The 21,511-nt window shown below is 39.1% G+C and overlaps 1 protein-coding gene across 1 annotated transcript in view; it reads left to right on the forward strand.

The window, feature by feature from the left end:
- Window positions 1–21,005, forward strand: part of terf1 (telomeric repeat binding factor (NIMA-interacting) 1) — a 59,436-nt gene extending 38,431 nt beyond the window's left edge. Inside the window, exons 7-10 of the mRNA XM_060822772.1 lie at window positions 6,002–6,064; window positions 9,485–9,591; window positions 16,587–16,672; window positions 19,108–21,005. Of these exons, the coding sequence (XP_060678755.1) occupies window positions 6,002–6,064; window positions 9,485–9,591; window positions 16,587–16,672; window positions 19,108–19,287 (436 nt within the window). The 3' untranslated portion in view covers window positions 19,288–21,005. The remainder of the gene's footprint in view (window positions 1–6,001; window positions 6,065–9,484; window positions 9,592–16,586; window positions 16,673–19,107) is intronic.
- The last annotated feature ends 506 nt before the right edge of the window (window positions 21,006–21,511 follow it).

The raw sequence follows: 21,511 nt of genomic DNA on the forward strand, positions 1-21,511 counted from the left end.
CTTCAATCCCTTAAAAATCTGTCTACCTCAGTCTGGAATATGCTAAACAAACCCAACCTTGACTGCACTCTATGATAAATAATTCCACAGAATTGCTACTCTCAGACAAAATTCCTCTGTTTTAAATGTGTGAAGTCTTATTGTGAGTTTCTGCCCTCTGGTCTAAGACTCTCCCACAAGGGGAAGCAACCTTTCAACATCTAACCAGTCACCTACCTTAATAATCTTGCATGTTTCAATAAGGTTGTTTCCTAAGACAATCCCTCAATACCTGATGTCAGCCGAGTGAATCTTTTCTGGACTGCTTCCAATGCCAGTGTATCTTTTCTTACATAAGGAGCCCAAAATGGTTCAAGTATTGTAGTTGTGGTTTGACTAGTGTCTTATATAATTTAACAAAGTCTCCCTAATTTTCTACTCCATTCTTTTTGAAATAAAGGACAACTTCGCACTCGCCTTCTCTACTACTCACTGAACTTGGATGTTAGCTTTTTTGTGATTAATGCACGAAGACTCCTCAGTAGCTTTTAGAAGTCTTTCCCTATTTAAATAATATTCAGGTGCTCTTCCTGCCAAAGTGCATAACCTTGCAATTTCCCCACATTATACTCCATTTAACAAGTTCTTGACCACTTTCTTAATCTATCTCTAGTCCTCTACATACTCTTTGTAGTACTTGACTTCCCACCTTTTTTGCCATCCACAAACTTAGTTATAGTACCTTCACTTTCCTCATCTAAGTCATTGATACGTATTGTAACTAATGGTAGCCCAGCAATGATTCCTGTGGTACTTCACTAGTTACCGTTACCTTCCTCTGTGTCTCCTATTACTTAGCCAATCCTCTATCCATGTTAATAGATATTTTAAAATCAACCTGTTTGGAAATGTTATTAAACACCTATGGATTGAGTAGGACTTGAGTCCAAGGCTCCTAGTCCAGAGGTGGGTATACTGCCACCATATCAGAAGAGTCTTCTATCCCTGTTGATATACAAACACAACACCATGGGTTCTTATTAAGTAACCGTGGTCCCTTCTCAGGTACCTTCTGAAAATTCAAATATATTACATCGGCTTCTCTTTTGTCTGCCATGCTTGTTACCTCCACAAAGCATACTAGTAAATTTATCAGGTATCATTTTCCCTCCATGAAGCCATGCTGACTTTGCTTGATCACATCTTATATTTCTAAACACTCTGCTGTTAATCCTTTATAATTGACTCTAACATTTTCCCAGTGACAAACTTTAAGCCAACTGACCTATAGCTACCTTTTTTGGTTACCTTCCCTTTTTGAATAAAGGTGCTATATTAACAATTGCCCAGTTCTCTGGGGTTTTTTCAGAATCTAAAGATTTTTGGAAGATTGCTACGAATGTATCCACCACCTCTGTATCCATTTGCTTCAGTCTTCTCAGGTACATCTCATTGAGTCCAGAGATTTATTGAACTTAGCCCTATTAATTTCCCCAGCATTTTTAGCGATGGTTATTGTATTTATTTTATCTCCTCATTTTTCCCCTTGATCACTTAATAATTTTTGAATGCTATTAGTGTCTTCTACTGTGAAGACTGATGCAAAGTATGTATTCAATTCCTCAGAAATTTCTCAATTCCCACTATAATTTCCCCAGCTTCATTCTTTCAGAGGCCAGTGTTCAGTTTAGCTTTTCCCTTTGTTGTATTTCTAAAGAAACCCAAGCTGTCTGTTTGTTACTTGCAAGTTTACCCTCAAAGGTTATCTTCTTTCATTTTTTCTTTGATATTTTTTCCCAAAACTTTCTCAATCCCCTGGCTTACCACTAATATTTGTCTAATTGTATGTTCTTTTTATGAGTTTGGTGCTATCCTTGATTTCCCTCATTGTCCATGGTTACTTCTCCATTTCCCTGGAGTTCTCCTTCCTCACTCAGATATATCCTTGCTGTGAGCAGTGAACTACTGCTATATTGCTCTCTTTGATTATGATACCATATCCCTCTACAGTCTGTCAAAACTGACCACAGAATCTTCTATTATCCAACTCACTGAAACTGCCTTTGTTTGGTTCTGTTTTTATCTGTTTAATCAAAGCCACATCACCTTAACAGTGATTTTCCAGCTCCTTACAATCACTTTGAATTTGTGGAAGAATTCACTCTATTCCCTCTCATTGTAACCCTGGATACTAACCTTTAGCAGCTTATCCACAGACAAAGAGTCAGCAAACCATTGTCATCATTCACTTCATTCCTTCAATATTTAAGTGCTATCAAACATTGAATTTAGACTTAAAGTTTTCCTTCAGCTCAGCATTAGGAATACTAATGTCATTAGGAATACTAATGTCATCAACATCAGACCAACCAGACTATTTGTTAGTAGCTCTAATATATTTGCCAATACTGTCTTGGATGGGAGTTTCACTGCACTATAAATGCAAAATGAATGTCTTCAACTTTAGCATCCTATTCAATACAAAGCTGTACTTCCAACTTCTTGGTTTCAACAGCACTCAAACTACAATAATCCTCTTCTAATTATGCTCGCCTCCACTTGCCTAAACCCATCTGTCAATGGAATACAGGTACACTTCTGTAAGCTTCAGATTCTCTTACTCAAGCTCTATCGGGCCTGACCTCCATAAACCTGAAAAGCAAAACTCATCAAAAACTCCACTGTTTGTATGATACCTGCAATAATTCTGATTTGTTTGTAGCTTCTGTTTTCAGTGACCTGAGTTTTTTACTATTACCCCAAATTATAAACTCTCAATCTCCCTCTTAAATCTGTTAATGGTCTCGACATACTAATCGCTATCTTCCAGCGTACAACCCCTTCACCCTTCTTCCAATCCCACATCAACTGATTCCAGCATTTAAGTATGTTTTCCTAATTATTTTACATTATATAGCCATCTGAGAATTTATGTTCCTGGTTGATTATTTCCAGACCCTGGCACAAATTTTCAGACTGCTTTTATTTTGCGACTTCTCAGAAGGTTGTAAAGTAATTTTTTTTATGTGTGTGTTCATGTATACGCCATGGTGAGCCAGAGGTTTTATGATCAGTAGTGTTATTGAGCAAGTGGAAGGTGGGTGTTGAATGTAGCAGCCTGGATGAATGCCATGGGAACCAACGAAACAAAAGATGTCCGAACCTGCGATAACTTTATTTGTATATCTCTATCTCATTGGTTTTTATTGCTGTTTCGTGAGCCAACTAACATGGCTGAGGAGTCTAGAATGAAAGTGTAATTAAATGTAAGGGCAGCGAGGAGAAGGAACATTTTTATGTTGAGGATGGTATAATTGACTAACAAGCTGCAGAGTTAGCAATTGAAAGGGAGGCCAAGTCAACTTTCAAGAGTGAGGTTGGTAGATATTTGGGAAAAAAGGGAATAAAAGAATTGGGGACAGACTTTGAAGATGTGATCACAACTGCTTATTTGAAACATAAACTGGGTCCATGTTGTAATTTTGTTTAAAGTAATAGCACTAAGTGTGAGACAAATCAAAAGTATATACAAGGTAAACGTTTATTAAACTGATCTCCTGTAGTGAAGTTGCTGACACTAATTCTTTCTCATGATCATTTTCTTCATGTTTTTGCATCATTTTATTCTCAATCGCTACCTCTGCCATGTCTTCAATATTTGATCTGTATTTTGCAATGTCCATGAATGGTATCGCTCTTGTGCACATCATTTGGATTGGCATGTTAATCACAAGCACGATGATGAAAAGAAGTGCTGAGAGTTAAAGGTTATTGAGTGTTTGGGGTATGAGTGATGACTGCAACTTAAAACAACATTGGAACACAGAATCAGGTTTATGCATTCTACTCAGAGCTATCTGCTTTTCTGCCTTGAAGTTTGCCTGACATACAAGCAAATGTCAAGGGAGGAAGGATTTGAATAAGGGTAGAAATAAATGCACAAAAAGACAGCACGGGTATTACAATGAACAGGAGGGGTAAAGTAGTAAAATTGACCAGGATTTAGTGCTACCTAAATGAAAGCAAAGACTCATAAAGAACAGGGAACAGGCACTGGACCAGGTAGAGGTTACATTGAAGTTGAAAAGGTAGAAATGCTATTAAATATGGACTGCAGTTTGAGATTGCCTACAAAACATTGGGATGGGGGAAAGGCAGGACAATCAAAACTTAGTTGGGATATAGGATACCACTGGAGCCACAGGTTGGTGAAAAGTCTTCCAAAGGCATACCTATAATTAAAATTTCAATTTATTTAAATCTAGAGATGTTAGATTTATTTCCCTGGATAATGCAAACATTCAATAATGCTATGTTTAGTACAAAGAATTCGGTAATAGGAATTATATTCTTGATGGAGCCTCATTCAAGTATTTTTATCTTCAAATTTTATAAATGTGTCCATGGTCTTCATGAGAATTGTAACGTGATTGCTTTGATGGTTATTCAGATGTGTGCTGATTTTGTTTTGTCTTGTCTCTCTAAAGTCAGAGATCCAAAAGTGGTTGAAAGGCAAGATATTTCAGGGCAGGTTAGCAGGTTTGCGCCAGACTGTTTTAGTCATATTGCAAAGTTCTTCTGAAAATCTGAGAACTGTGGGAAGGAAATGTTTGGTATGTTGGACACGGGGTTCTTGATAAAAACAAAATAGTTATCATAATACATGTGACTTGGAGTGTGTGATGATATTCTTTCACACAAAAGTGCACTAGCTTGATTTGTGACTATCTGTTGCTTTCGGGATGGTATATACAAAAAGGAGAACTTGCTGTTCACTTTCTGCATGGTACTTCCTGCTGTCTGAATCAGGTAGTCAAGCATCTCTGTTACATGACCATTATAGTGTAAGTAATGGGCAAATGTAGCATAATAAAAATAATTTGTTTCTCCATGTCCAATTTCTGTCAGAGTTCTTTGCTAGATTTTCAGCTAATTTGAACCAAGACTTATATTTAAAACCTTTGACCAGTGTTAATTTGCCTCACTTTCAAAATGCAGCAGTTTGTATATTCTTTAGGTGCTGAAACAAGCTATTTGCTAAGACTCCATTGTTTTGTTTTTAAGCTATTTACAGTACTGATTGACTCCAACCGACAAAGACCATAATCTTTTCCATTGAAAGGATTGTTTACTTCTAGCTCTACCACTTACCTTCACCTGCTTAAAAAAAGCATATCATTTACAGGTTTAATTGATTTATTCTTTTCGTTGCTTCTATTCCCCATCAGTCACAGTGTGTCAACTCTAAAGACTATGAATTCTGCTGGATGGATCTTGTCCTGTCTATACTCTTTTCCCATCAACTGTTTCTTCAAGTGCCTCTAATTTAAAGTACTCCTCACCTTGAATTCCTTGACCTCATCTTGCCATTGTTACTCAAACCTCTGTTATTCCTGGCACCTGACAAAAGTATAGAGTTGAGTTCCAAAGCCTGATGACACTGGGGCCTGTGCCAGTTGGAGCAAAGAATGACCAGACACCTGATATATTGGGAGCTTTCCCCAAAACTATCACAGGATTGGGAAAAGAGGCACTGTGTGTTGAATTCAGAAATCATTGCTTTACAAACTGATAGTTGCGCCTGTGAAGTATACTGGATCAAGAGAATGAAATAGATTAACTTGTAATTCTTTTCTTCCAATGGCTATCCTACAGTAAGAATTAATAGGATTTTGAAGAGTCCTCTGTTCTTTAGTGCATTTCTTGAAGAATGCATTTATTTTTAAACTTATTAACCTGTATTCTAGGTCTGTTGTCTCTTCCTTCTATACTGAATGTTCCTCCACTTGCAAATTTACATGTAATCTTTCAGTTGATTGATCAAGAATTTAGTCCTGCAGCTGAAAAATGTTGCTTTCATTTGAAATATCTTTTGAGCTCCTTGTATTTATATCCTACTTGGTACATGTTGGATAATCCATCCTTGTATTTATATCCTACTTGGTACATGTTGGATAATTCATCCTTGTATTTATATCCTACTTGGTACATGTTGGATAATCCATCCATTCATTCCCAACAGGGAAGATTTACCAAGAAGAGAAACAGATGATGAAGCAAAAAATGCAGAGCTAACTACACACAGGTTTGTTATGCTTCTATGTTTCTGATTTCCAGTTGACTTTTCCTGCTATAATTTATGAATTTGGAAACTAAATTAAATACCGTATATACTCAAGTAAATTGTTGTGGTTCTGTTCGCCAAGCTGGGAGTTTTTGTTGCAAACGTTTTGTCCCCTGTCTAGGTGACATCCTCAGTGCTCGGGAGCCTCCTGTGAAGCGCTTCTGTGATGTTTCCTCCGGCATTTATAGTGGCTTGTCTCTGCCGCTTCCGGTTGTCAGTTCTTGCTGTCCGCTGCAGTGGCTTGTATAGCGGGTCCAGGTTGATGTGTTTGTTGATAGAATCTGTGGATGAGTGCCATGCCTCTAGGAATTCCCTGGCTGTTCTCATCCACAGATTCTATCAACAAACACATCGACCTGGACCCAATATACTGGCCACTGCAGCGGACAGCAAGAACTGACAACCGGAAGCGGCAGAGACAAGCCACTATAAATGCCGGAGGAAACATCACAGAAGCGCTTTACAGGAGGCTCACAAGCACTGAGGATGTCACCTAGACAGGGGATGGAACGTTTGCAACACAAATTCCCAGTTCGGCAAACAGAACCACAACAACGAACACCCGAGCTACAAATCTTCTCCCAAACTTTGAATACTCAAGTAAAAGTCAGCCCCCTATTTTTGGCCAAATAAATCTGGAATTTTCCATATATCTCGTGTAAAGGTTGACCCTGGTTCTTCACAGATAACAGATCAACATTTGTGAGTCAAAGTATTATTCTACACATAAATATTACACTGATGAAATGAATTTTTTTCATGCTATTATGTGTTTTGATGTACAATTCACACCAATTTGGCACCCAAGTAAACAGAAATTGGCACAAGGACTGCCACAAGTTGTCATGCATTTTCGTTTCTACTGTCTTTATCTGGTAATTACTCTAAGTTGTTCTGTTTTTTTTTTCTTCATTCGTTCAGACATCAATTGGGCTTCTGCTAATGGAGTCATAGTGATGCCCAGCATGAAAACAGACCCTTTGGTCCAATCCATCCACGCCGACCAGATATCCCAACCCAATCTAGTCCCACCTGCCAACACCGGTCCATATCCCTCCAAACCATTCCTATTCTTATACCCATTCAAATGCCTTTTAAATGTTGCAATTGTACCAGCCTCCACCACTTCCTCTGGCAGCTCATTGCATACACGTACCAACCTCTGCATGAAAGAGTTGCCCCTTCGGTCTCATTTATATCTTTCCCCTCTCATCCTAAACCTATGTCCTCTTGTTCTGGACTCCCCGACCCCAGGGATTCAGCTCTTCAAAAGTTGTATTCGTGTAATAGTTGACCCCATAAATTTCATCTTAAAAAATAGTCTAAGAAATTCACCTTTACACAAGTATATATGATATTAAAATATATACTTCTAAAAAGCTCATAAAATAACGAAAATGAGAGCTTTAAAATTACTGTCTTGGTATATTCAGAGCTTCTTGATTTTAGAACAAGTTTTATGAAGTTGAAATATAAAATGGAGTATTAGCATTTAATATTTTCCAAAATTATAGAACTGGGAAAAATTGAAATGTTACTCAAACTAGTATAGTTTTATTTGCAGTTGGCATTTAGTGCTGAAATCCCAGTTATTTTGTGATTACAAATGATGAATCATGCTTATCTGCACCAGATACTTCACTCACACTCCTTTTCATCCTCTTGCAGATGAATGCAGAGGTTCATGTGTTTTTGTGCATAAGTTATTAAAAGTGGTAGGTTGGACATACAGTGGAGTTAATCAAGCAAACAGTACTCTAGGTTTTAGTAATTGTGACATACAGTGTAGGTCAATTATGCTGAACCTCTGTAAGACACTAATTAGATCATAACTGGAGCACAGTGTATTGTTCTGGGTGCAATACTTTGGGAAGGATGTGAAGACATTGAAGAGTTTCTGAGAAAGGTTGCACAACTGAGAAACTTTTATTACGAAGATAGTTTTGATCGAGAGAAGAGAGGGCTAAGAAGAGAGGTAGTGGCAGTGCAGTAATAATGTCTGGGCTAGTAACCCAGAACACTCCAAAGAGGCATGCGTTCAAATCCTGCTGCAGGAGGTGACAAAAATGAGTTGGGCAGCACTGCTGTCTCACGGTGCCAGGGACGTAGCTTCGATTCCAATTTTAGATGACTGTGTGGAGTTTGCATATTCTTACTGTGTCTCCGTGGGTTGTCTCCGTGGGTTTCGTCCGGGTGCTCCCGTTTCCTCCCACAGTCCAGGGATGTGCAGTTTGGGTAGATTGGCCATGCTAAGTTTCCCCATAGTGTCTAGGGAAATGCAGGTTAGGTGAGCTAGCCATAGGAAATGCAGGAATACAAGGCTGGGTCTGGGTGGGATGTTCTTCGAAAGATCAGTATGGACTCGATGCACTGAACAGCCTGTTTCTACACTGTAGGGATTATATACACGCCTCAATATTTATATGATCATTAGCCCATCTCATTGTCAAGAATTGAAAGGTTTGAGTTATGAAGGAAGGCTGGATAGGCTGGGACTTTTTTTTCTGAAGCATAGGAGGTTGAGAGGTGATCTTATAGAAGTTTATAAAATAATGAGGGGCGTAGATGGAGGTAATGGTTGTTGTCATTCCCCTAGGATTGGGAATTTCAAGTCTAGGAGGAGATTTTTTTAAGATGGATGGACAGAGATTTTAAAAAAAAGACATGAGGGGCAAAGTTCTTACATGAGGGTGGTGCACATGTGGAATGAATGTCCTGAGAAAGTGGTGAATGTGGGTCTAGTTACAACGTTTGAAAGGCATTTGGATAAGTGCATCAGTAGGAAAGCTTTGGAGGGATATGGACTGGGAGCTGTCAGATTGGACTAGTTTAGTTTGGGATAATGTTAGGAATGGACTAGTTGAATTGAATACATCTCTTTCCGTGCTGTATGACTCTGTGCCTCTATAATTGGCCCAGAAATGATTGGGAGTAATGGTTCGTTCTTGTAAAAATAACAAGGATGAAAGGGCACAGATGCAACATGATTTGTAAAAGAAGCAAATGCAATATAAGAATGAACATTTTCATACAGCAAGTGGTTTGAGTCTGGAATGCACGGCCTGGAAGTGGAGTCGAGGTAAATTCAACTGAGATATTCAAATTATGATTATTTATATAGAAAAATGTGTACGGTTACATGAAAGGTCTGGTAAATGGCACTACGTACTGATACTCACTCAGAGATTTGGTGTGCACTCAATCTGCCGAACGGCCACTTCCTCTGTGATAACAATTCTCTGAGGCAATAATACTGACAATTGCTACTTCAAAGATTTTTGATTTACAGGTGCGTTTCTGTTTTTGATAGTTCCTTCTGAATGTTAGCAAATACAAATATTACTCTGCTGAAATAATGAAATGAAATATATTTACTTGCAGATCTAGAAGAAAGCTTTACAGTTTTGTCGAGCAGAAGGGTTGGAAACCAATAAAGTCTGAAGCGGTCAAAGATTTTGGAGGGAAAAGGAAAAGGTTATCTGTGAAAAGTAGGTGTATTAAAATGTAATTAACATTAATTGGCATTAAGTATTCCAAATACAAGCCTACAGTAATAATTCATTGTATTATCAGTTTTAATCTTCCAAACTGAATACCAGATAAGATCTAGATCTGTGTTTGGACAAGACAAAAGCTCTCTATGCAGGAAATCATTTACAAATTTGCTGCAATTTTGCTGTTAGCTATGACCAGCATACTTCCCGTCAGCTGTAATTGTAAGTGGGTTTTCAGCTCCATGTATGGCAGTATGTGTTTCAGATGTAAAACAAAAACAAAATTGCAGGAGAAATGCAACAGGCCTGGCAGCATCTGTGGAAAGAAAACAGAGTTAATGTTTTGTGTCCAGTAACCCTTCAACAATGTTAATTCTGCTATTTCTGTACCGATGCTGCCGAACCTGCTGAGTTCCTCCAGCAATTTCTGTTTTGTTTCAGATTTCCAGCATATTTAGTCCTTTGTTTTTTTTTGTGGTTTTCTTTGCATTTAGGGTCTGGTTGTGGTGGATTAATGGCTGAGCTGAAAAATAAAATATGTTCCCTCTTTCATGCTCCCAAGGAAAAAATAAGTCAATGCTGCCTGAAACAGGGTTACCTCAGCCTTATTGAAGTAAAGTAATTGTGCTACAGTTTTTTTCACTCTCCTTTTGGAAAATTCTTTGCTGGTATTTCTTTCAACTCACAGCATTAATGATTGAGTTCACTCTGTGAACCATTGATCTAGGACCATGGTCCAATGTGTTGAAGCATTCCGGAGAATGTTTCAGATCATGTATAAAACACACAGTAGGGAAAGGGAAAGAAAAATGCTTACATTTGTAATACAGCTTCATGATCTCAAGATGCTGAAAACACCAATAAGGTAAAGGACCAAATAATACTCTCCAATGTCGATTGAGGAATAACTATTGACTATGCCGCAATGCGATTTCCCTGCTTTATTTGAAAAGTGCCAAGAGGAACTTTTAACATCCACTTGGGAGGCAGAGGAAAGCCTCATGTTTAACATCGAATTCAAAAGATGACATGTACAAAATTGAAGCACAGCCTCAGTACTGGTCATTGGATAAACATATGGATGAAACTGGAATAGTGTAAGTTGGTTCCACATGTCAGCACAACATCAAGGGCTGAAGAGCCTGTACTGCGCTGCAGTGTTCTATGTTCTGTGTACTGTATAGAAGCATTGCTCAAGATTATTGATCTTGAATCTGCAGCCTTCTACTAAAGATAAGTGTTATCACTGAGCCAAGGTTGAAACCATCTTAGCCCAAATCTTCTGAAAGTAGTAGTTGCACGGTCCAACATTCCCTTTTTATATCACTAATTGTTGTGTTTAAACATCTCAACGTTTCATGAGACAGTTATGGATAGAAGATAGAGTGGGTGAAGATGTTGGTGGCAGGTAACTGGATGACGGCCTACATTGGTTTGAAGAGTGTAGTCGAGATTATGGGAAGGAACATGTCAGTTTGGGCAATTACGTCAAGTTGGAGGATAATCCTTCTATGCAGTTAAGTAAGTCAAAACCCTTGGAATTCTGTGACTCTAACTCAGAGTTGGAGACTTTTACAGAGGGTTTCAGAAGTTTGAATTTGCTGGGAAATCCTTTGGCAATTAGTGCATCAGAACTTCTAAGAGATCCCCAGCACATCTCCTAGGCTACTTTGTTGCAATGACTATCTTTCAATTAGAAAATCTGGGCTCTTGATTAAGATGTGTTTCAGCAGTCACAATCAAAAGACAGCAGCAACGGCCTACAAGTACAGAATCAAGTAATCAAGAAATCATGTCTCACAAACTTGATTGAGGTTTTCGAAGAAGTAACGAAGAGGGTTGATGAGGGCAGAGCGATTGATGTGATCTGCATGGACTTCAATAAGGCGTTCGACAAGGTTCCACAAGGGAGACTGGTTAGCAAGGTTAGATCTCCTGGAATACAGGGAGAACTAGCCATTTGGATACAGAACTAGCTCAAAGGTAAAAGACAGAGGGTGGTGGTGGAGGGTTGTTTTTCAGATTGGAGGCCTGTGACCAGTGGAGTGCCACAAGGATCGGTGCTGGGTCCTCTACTTTTCATCATTTATATAATTGATTTGGATGTGAGCATAAGAGGTACAGTTAGTAAGTTTGCAGATGACACCAAAATTGGAGGTGTAGTGGACTGCGAAGGAAGTTACCTCAAATTACAACAGGATCTTGATCAGGTGGACCAATGGGCTGAGAAGTGGTAGATGGAGTTTAATTCAGATAAATGCATTTTGGGAAAGCAAATCTTAGCAGGACTCAAACACTTAATGGTAAGGTCATAGGGAGTGTTGCTGAACAAAGGGACCTTGGAGTGCAGGTTCATAGCTCCTTGAAAGTGGAGTCGCAGGCAGATAGGATAGTGAAGGCGGCGTTTGGTATGCTTTCATTTACTGGTCAGAGCATTGAGTACGGGAGTTGGGAGGTCATGTTGTGGCTGTACAGGGCATTGGTTAGACCACTATTGGAATATTGTGTGCAATTCTGGTCTCCTTCCTATCGAAAAGATGTGAAACTTGAAAGGGTTCAGAAAAGATTTACAAGGAGGTTGCCAGTGTTGGAGGATTTAAGCTATAGGGAGAGGTTGAATAGGCTTGGTCTGTTTTCCCTGGAGCGTCGGAGGCTGAGGGGTGACCTTGTAGAGGTTCACAAAATTATGAGGGACACGGATAGGATAAATAGACAAAGTCTTTTTCCTGGGGTAGGGGAGCCTAGAATTAGAGGGCATATGTTTAAAGTGAGAGGGGAAAGATATAAAAGAGACCTAAGGGACAACCTTTTCAGGCAGAGGGTGGTGCGTGTATGGAATGAGTTGCCAGAGGAAATGGTGGAAGCTGGTATAATTGCAATATTTAAAAGACATTTAGGTGGGTATATGAATAGGAAGGGTTTGAAGAGATATGAGCAGGGTGTTGGCAGATGGGACGAGATTGGGTTCTGATATCTGGTTGGCATGGACGGGTTGGACCAAAGGGTCTGTTTCCGTGCTGTACATCTATATGATTCTCTAATAGTGAAGGCCATTAGACCCATTGTGTCTGTACTGGTTTTTTGTAAGCGACATGGTGACTCAGTAATTAGTACTGTTGCCTCACAGCACCAGGGACCCGGGTTCAATTCCACCCTCAGCCAGCTCTCTGTGTGGAGTTTGCTCATTCTCCCTGTGTCTGCATGGTCCCCTCTGGGTGCACTAGTTTCCTCCCACACTCTAAAAGTTTGCAGGTTAGAATGATTGGCCATCCTAAAAATTGCTGATAATGTTCAGGGATATGCAGACTAGGTAGGTTAGCCATGGCTTTAAAGATCTGGTTGGGATGCTATTCGGAGGGTCGGTGCAGAATGGATGAATTGAGTGGCCTCTTTCTCCACTTTAGGGAGTCTATGAATCTGTGAAAGAGTTTCCCAATTTGTCCCATTTCCCTGCTTTTTATATCCCTTCCAGTTAAATATTGAGAATAGTGTTGCCTTACCTCTTCAATTACAAAACTCACTATTGGGAATATCAAAGTCAGTTCTTTTTCTTGGAACAACTTCAACCCTCACCCTGGGGAGCTGTAAGAGCCTGAATCAGCCTGTTGCAGTCTTGGTGTCATATTTGACCCCAGAATTAGCTTGTGACCCCACAGAAGCACCATCACTATGACTGCCTATTTCTTTTACAATTTGATGGGGCTGGTCTTAGACTGGGGTGGACAAAGTTAAAAATCACGCAACACCAAGTTATAGTCCAACAGGTTTATTTGGAAGCATCAACTTTCACAGCACCTCGAAAGCTAGTGCTTCCAAATAAACCTGGTGGATTATAATCTGGTATAGTGCGATTTTTAACTTTTTTTTTACCACATTGTTGCTGTTGCCTTGCCTGGGCCACATTTGCTGCTAAAGTTCTCATCTGTCCTTTGTTACCTCACAACTATTCCAACACAGTCCTGCTTGGCCTTCCACATTCCGTTTTCTGTAAACTTGGAGTCAACCAAAATCCCATTATCCCGTCATTCCAATAAATCATACAAAGACTCATACACTCTGTGCTTCATTGTCTTTAAATTAAATTATACAATGAGTTTAAAATTCTTACCATTCTTTCCAAATCCTTCAATGGCTTTGCATTTCCTATCTCTATAATCTCCTCCAATCTCATAATTCTCTGAGAAATGTGTTCTCCAAATCTGGGTCTTTTCTCTATCACAATTTTAATTACTTCACCTTTGATGACCCCATGATGTCACTTCCTTAGAATTCTATTCCTAAAAGTTTCTGCCTCTCTTTCGAATTCTAAGAGTCTTCCTAAAAGCATCATCTGTCATATCTCATTTTGTGAATCTATGCCAGATTTTCCTTTACAATATTCCTCGGAGAAAGTGAGGGCGACAGATGCTGGAGATCAGAGTCGAAGAGCGGTGTGCTGGAAAAGCACAGCAGGTCAGGCAGCCTCTGAAGAGCGGGAGAATCAATATTTTGGGCATAAACCCTTCATCAGGAATGAGACTTGTGGGCAGAGAGGTAAATGGGAGGGTGGGGTGGGGCTGGGGAGAAGGTAGCTGGGAATGCAGTAGGTGGACGAAGATGGCGGTGGGGGGGGTGGGGCCTGTGGTGGTGAAAGTGATAGGTTGGAGAGGACGGTTTAGCAGATATTTGGGAAAGAAGATGAACAGGTGGGACTGTTCAAAAGGGCAGTGCCGAGTTGGAAGGTTTGGACTTGGGTAAGGTGGAGGGGAAATGAGGAAACTGGTGAAATCCACATTGATCCTGTGTAGTTGGAGGGTCCCAAGACAGAAGATGAGGCATTCTTCCTCGAGGTGTCAGGTGGTTAGGGTTTGACAATGGAGAAGGCCCAGAACCTGCATGTCCTTGGCAGACTAGTGGGGGTGGGGGGTTAAATTGTTCAGCTCCAGGGCGGTGGAGTTTGTTTAATGCGTGTGTCCCAGAGATGTTCACTGAAACGATCTGCAAGTTGGCATCCTGTCTCCCCAATGTACAGGATACCACATCGGGTGCAAAGAATTCAGTAGATGATGTGTGTGGAAGTACAGATAAATTTCTGTCAGATGTGGAAGGATCCTTTGGGGTCTTGGATGGAGGTGAGATGTGGGTGCAGGTTTTGCACTTCTTGCAGTGACAGGGGAAGGTTTCGGGAGGAGAGGGTGGGTTGGCAGGGGCATGGACCTAACAGGGGAGGCGTGGAGGGATTGGTCTCTCTGGAACACATTAGGGGTGGGGAGGGAAATATATCTCTGGTGGTGGGATCTGTTTGTAGGCGGCAGAAATGGCAGGGGATGATACAGTGTATCCTGAGATTGGTGGAGTGGAAGGTGAGGACCCTGGGAGTTCTGAACTTGTTGCGATTGGAGGGGTGGGGTTCAAGGGCAGAAGTGTGGGAAGTGGAGGAAATGCGTTGAACGGCATAATCAACCACATGGGACAAGAAATTGCGGTCTCTGAAAAAGCAGGCCATCTGTTACAACATTCCTGTTAAACTACTTGAGATGTATATAGTAAGCCCCTCCTTAACTTAAATTCGATCAACATAATTTCACTTGAACAGCATGAGTAAAATTGTGTCAGTATATCTATTTAATGTTGCCAGTTTCACTTTAGCATTGTTTCCCATAGACATCCTGTTCTGACACCTGCCTTCCCGTGTAATTTTCTTCCAATGCATCTCTCTCTCTCTCTCTCTCTCTCTGCATTCCACCTTTGCCTCACCACAACCTCCTTTGCCTTCTAATGTTGCTCCCAGTCTTGCCGCCTCCTGCATTACTTATCTGGTCTTGCCTCCCACCTTTGTTTTATAGTTTACACCTCAAGATCTGTTATTCTCTTAGCTGCCAGCATCACTCCTGGTTCTCATTCTGAACTTACACTGAAGTCATTGGGTCTCTATTTAGCAGTAGAAGTTGTTCAGTGCAGGCAGTCTGAGACTTCAGCTGCTATCTGCACAGAACAGCTTCTGCCAGTAGATGGAGTCTGATCACTGCAATATTCTGAAAATATAGGTATTTTAAATGTGGTACTTATAGTTTATATTTTATTTTATTTCTTTTATAATCAGTGATATAGTTTAGTTTGCAAACTATTTCAGCTAGGAGTGTACAGTGCTGCACATCCATGTACTTCGACGTTGATTTTGTTTTAGTTGTGAAGGATATTAAAAAAACTGAACATTATCTCTGAAATTTAGTCCTGTGAGAACCAATGAACCAATTTTTGAAGGAACTTTTATTTTAGTGGCTGACTTAACTACTTTAACTTAAATGAGGACTTGATGCAATATATTAAAGCATTATATAAATACAAGTTGTTGTCATAGACTCAGCCTCTGATCCTTGGAAATTAATTAAGAGATTTTTTTTCAAGTAGAGTTGGCCAATAATAAAGTATAAGATGTGTTTATGGTGAATTGAGCTTTCATCTTACACTGTGAAAGTTGAATTCTCTGACCCAAACTGCAATCAAACTAGTGTCGGGAATATTTTAGTAACAAGGTGTAAGACACAGCTATGTACCCATCACTGCCCATGCTGAAAGTTCCTGATTTCTGCTACGCCACTGGAAGCATAAGAGAGCCTGTGCATCTCCCAGAGAAATGGAAATGTTTGAGTATGATCAACTTTTCCGTCCTTGTATCTCTTTCTCCTTCTCCTCCATTCTTGAGTGCAAAAACATTCAAAGTTCAAAAAAACCACCGCCCTCACTCTTCAGCTTTGAAAAAGAGCTAGAACACTGAAGTAGAGCGAGAATGTTATTTGTTTAAAAAACTTTTCTCTAAAACCAACAATCTGCATTTGTATAAAACTGGCCAAACTACAGCATTGTTGAAGTGCTGTATTTAACAACACAGTTCAGTTTAGAAATCTAAATGCTAATGTAGAAATTAGTGAAACAGGCATGAGATAATGTGTGAAGAAGATGAAGGCTTTTGCGGATGTAAAGTTATTGCCTGTTGTTTTATTTTGCAGAGAAGAAATCCACAAGTAGTGGACATCTGATGGAAAGTAAAAAGCAATCTCTGTCATCTAATTCAGAAGTGCCAAGGAAAAAAAGAGTAAGCACTTGATGAAAAAAAACTCTGGACTAATCATGAACTAAAAAGTTACATTGTTTCTTTTATGACTTCTACAATCAATCCATTTTTTTCATTGCAGTACATAGGAGAGTTGATCACTTTAACAATGTACAGCTTATTAAAAATCATTTATCGGTCCTTTGAGATGTAATCATAGGAGGGACATTCTTCAGAGAAAGTGTCGTCATCTTAATTAGGTTTTCACTTTTTGCCCATTTACTGCGTTGGTCTTCCTCCAGAAGAATGGCAGTGTGTCTCTAATTGTGATGTATTTTGGTAGTTGCTAGCTATTATTTTGCTCAAAACATCGACAGTTTCAATTTTGAATATGTTTGACGTTTCAGTTTTTCTTCTAAACCCCTCAGTAGTGGCTAGGGGAAAGACCTGACAATCTGGCTGTCAAACATTTTCTACTGTTATTTTGGGTTGCCAGTTCGAATACTTGTGATTCGTCTGGTGTCACTGATTTCTTTCATCTATCCCAACTTTCCCTGGTATAGGCAGAGCACTTTCCTCACAAGTCCTGCTCCAAATGAAATTTTGTAGGTTTGGGTTAAAACCACAGCCACTCCTCCTTGGTGTGCATTAACAAAGGTATTTTGCCAAATGATATTAAATTTGGACTTGTTTCTTCAACCAGCTGTCAGAATTACTGCCGAACAAGCTTTGAAAAACAATTTATGGAAAAAATAAAGATTAAAAACTAGGAACAGGAGTAGGTTATTTGGCCCTTCGAGCTTGATCCACCATTCAGTGTGATCATGACTGATACTCTATCTCAATGCCATTTCTTGCTTTCTTCCCAAACCCCTTGATGTCTTTATCTTTAAAAAATTCTTTCTTGAGTATATTCAGTGACTTGGCCTCCACAGCCTTCTACAGTAGTAAATTCCACAGTTTGAGCATCCTGTAATTGAAGAAATGTTTCTTCACCTCAGTCTTAAATGAATACTGTAAAGAACTTTGGGCCCCTTACCTATGGAAAGACATATTGGCATTGGAGACAGTCCAGAGAAGATTCATGAGGCTGATCCCAGGAATAGAGGAATTGTCTTATGAGGAGAGATTTATTAAACTGGACCTATACTCATTGGAATATAGAAGAACGACCTAATTAGTTTAAAAAATGCTTTCTCTTCATGTTTCACTGTTCTTGGGCTTGTATTTGAATTATAAAATTTTAACCAGTGCATTTGTTCTCATGAGGGGAGATCTAATGGGTTGCTAACATTGAGATGTGGACTGAAGGAGGCTTTAATAAAGCCAGAGAAGACAAAGGGTAGCACCACTAAAATTTTGGTGAAGTCCAATCATCAAGTTTGGTTTTATGTTTCATGTCCGTATTTACAAACCTAGGATCCAGTATTATCTGTTCTCAGCTTTTTAAGGTTGTCTTCATAACTTTTAAGATATTGTTATTGAAATCCCTAGATGTCTTTTGCATCTGTATTCAATGTCTTTTTTGTTGCATATTTTCCCTAATTCTCTGCACCACCCATCAATTGCCCCAAATGAAACACACTTAGGTCCACTAAATTTCCTCGACAATTTCTCTACTCTATGCACATCTAAAAATTCTCACATTCTCTTAATAGTTAACCAGACTGATAGAATTATAGAGATGTACAGCGTGGAAATAGACCTTTCGGTCCAACCAGATATCCTAACCTAATCAAGTCCCATTTGCCAGCATTTGGTCCATATCCCTCTAAACCCTTCCTATTCATAAACCCATCCAGATGCCTTTTAAATGTTGTAATTGTACCAGCTTCCATCACTTCCTCTGGCAGCTCATTCCATACATGCATCACCCTCTGCATGAACAAGTTGCCCCTTAGGTCTCTTTTAAATTTTTCCCCTCTCACACTAAACCTATGCCCTCTCGTTCTGGACTCCCCTAGCCCAAGGAGAAGACCTCATCTGTTTATCCAATCCATGCCCTTCATGATTTTATAAATCTCTATAAAGCACTCCTTGGCGTCTGACGCTCTATGTACTGTGTCATTCACAAATTTTGCTATTATCTTGTAGCATACCCAAGTCTACGGTTATTTATATGTGTGTGTATGTATGTGTGTTTTTGGAATGCGCAATCATTTCAAATTGACAGACCTCTGGAGAATCAGCATTGTTTGCATCCTTCTGGTCCACAAAAATTCCATTAACTACTTTTCTTTTTGTCTATAATTCGTTATTTAACTTATTTATGGGACAAGTCAGAATTATCATCCTTGCACCTGTGCTGTTAGTGATTATATGCACTTAATTTCAAAAGTTCTTCAATATCTCATGCAGTAACCAAACAACACTTGTAATTTTTAAGAGAGAATGTTTATATCTTATTTAATTAAATGAAGACACACAGATTATCTTTCACTGTACTGAAATAAATACTTATTTATTTTGTTTTGAAGCCGTGGTTATATGAAGAGGACAAGCTGCTAAAGGAAGGAGTGAAAAAATTTGGATCTGGAAACTGGGCCAAAATTCTGGAGCACTATGATTTCAACAACCGTACCAGTGTAATGTTGAAGGACAGGTGGAGAACCATGAAGAAACTCTGCATGATCAACTCTGATGTTGATGAAAGCTGAGAAATAATTGTAAAACATTCATAAGGTCACCATCACAAGTGAAGGGACGGACTAATTTTTTTTACGTTTTACAGCAATTTGTAGTTCAACCTAATTAACTGCCAAATCCATCAATTTGCAACATCTGCGTTCATTCCTTTAAAAATCACACAACACCAGGTTATAGTCCAATAGGTTTATTTGGAAGCACTAGCTTTCAAAGTGCTGCTCCTTCTTGAAGTGATGAAGGAGCAGCGCTCCAAAAGCTAGTGCTTCCAAATAAATCTGCTGGACTTATAACCTAGTGCTATGTGATTTTTAACTTTGTCCACCCCAGTCCAACATCAGCTCCTCCACATCATATGTTTATTCAGTAAGCTTTCAAATTAACTTGTTAGTGACATACTTGGTGAATTTCTCAAATGTACTGTCTATTTGTAAAAATTTCTTCTGCTTCTCTTTATTGTTGTGCATTTTTGTAATAAACGAACAATGTTAGAGAAACACACCACAGCTGGCAACATCTATGGACAGAAAAACAGGTAATGTTTTGAGTCCTGTATGAGTTCTGAATGCAATTATGCTGGACCTGCTGAACTTCTCCAGCATTTTGTGTTTACTTGCAATATTATGTTTTTATTGCATTTTGTAATGACTGTTTTGTGAAATATGAAGATAACTGTGTGTCTGAGTATATTTTCTGTTCTGTGTGCCAAGTCAGGGAGGATTGTGGGAGGGGGGGAAGACATATGTGCAAATTGATAGCCCTCAGATGTGGTCTTTATCAATAACCATTGCAGATAACACCTTTGTGCAAAACAAATATTCTTGAGGTCTAGAAATAGTTAAAGGCAAGTGACCCATCTCAGGCCCATATGTGATAGCCTACTTGAACCTGTTCTTGAGTATTAAGAACATCCATCTTTTACTCAAGAGCCCACTGGTCCATTTATGTGAAGTGTTAAATATCTAGTTTGGTGTTTGTCATTCTGCATAGAATTTGCATTGAAAATTCACACCATATTATACTTACATGGCATGTTTAAAATTGTTTTGCCAAAATATCTTGATACAATCATACTTTTGTAACAAACGAACAACAGTAGCAGTGATGAGCAGATAGGGAACTGTAATTATTTGTTTGTAAGCAATGAGCAAATGAAAATAAATTAATAGTCTTACCTTATGCCTATTAACATGCTGGACTCAAAGCCAGAAGATCAGAGTTCAAATAGTATTCTCATTGGCTATTAGTGTAGCAAACTTTTATGGCTTCTCACTTTGGTACTGATGGTTTGGGATTAGTTCTGCTTCATAAAAGTGTAGTAGCTTATTTCACCTTATTGTAAAGCAATTATAGTCTGTGGAAATGCCTCCAATCCCAGTTTAGATTTACTGCTAGTTGAAAGAGAAACATTGCCAGTAGAAAAAAATTTGAAATGACTGACATAAAATATTGATATTTTTATAGAACTAAATGCAGTTTGGTTCTGAATTTTATGCATATTTTACATTGTGGTACAGTTTAGCTGCACAGCGTAAAATCTATTATGTTGTGTGAATGCACTCTAAGAAAAATGTATTCTGGTTTTAATTGTGTCATTATGGGAGAGCTGCCTGTAGAAATAGAAACCGCAAATCAACAAGTTGAGTCTTCAGTCTCACAAGCCTTACTAAATGGCAAGTAAGGTACTTTAAATTTAAAAATAAAATGGTAGCTATACTGTTGAATTCCAATAGCTATGTGATGTGAATGAATTTCTTCTTACATCACATTGCAACATTTATCTTAGTAAAGTCTGGTTGAAGATTTGTAGCTCGGGTGTCCGTTGTTGTGGTTCTGTTCGCCGAGCTGGAAGGTTTTGCTGCAAACGTTTTGTTCCCTGGCTAGGGAACATCATCAGTGCTATTGGAGCCTCCTGTGAAGCGCTGCTTTGATGTTTCTTCCGGTATTTATAGTGGTTTGTTATAGCTATAGCGGCAAGAACACACCACTATAAATACCGGAAGAAACATCAAAGCAGCGCTTCACAGGAGGCTCCAATAGCACTGATGATGTTCCCTAGCCAGGGAACGAAACGTTTGCAGCAAAAACTTCCAGCTCGGCGAACAGAACCACAACATTTATCTTAATACCCAATGTTCAGTGTTTACTTTTCTTCAGATTTCTTCCACCACATGCCTCCCAGTTGATTTGCAAAAATGTTTTTTTTTTATTTTGTATGGTTTGAAAGACTTGAGCTTT

Source organism: Hemiscyllium ocellatum, chromosome 4, assembly GCF_020745735.1.
Source record: "Hemiscyllium ocellatum isolate sHemOce1 chromosome 4, sHemOce1.pat.X.cur, whole genome shotgun sequence".
Taxonomy (NCBI): domain Eukaryota; kingdom Metazoa; phylum Chordata; class Chondrichthyes; order Orectolobiformes; family Hemiscylliidae; genus Hemiscyllium; species Hemiscyllium ocellatum.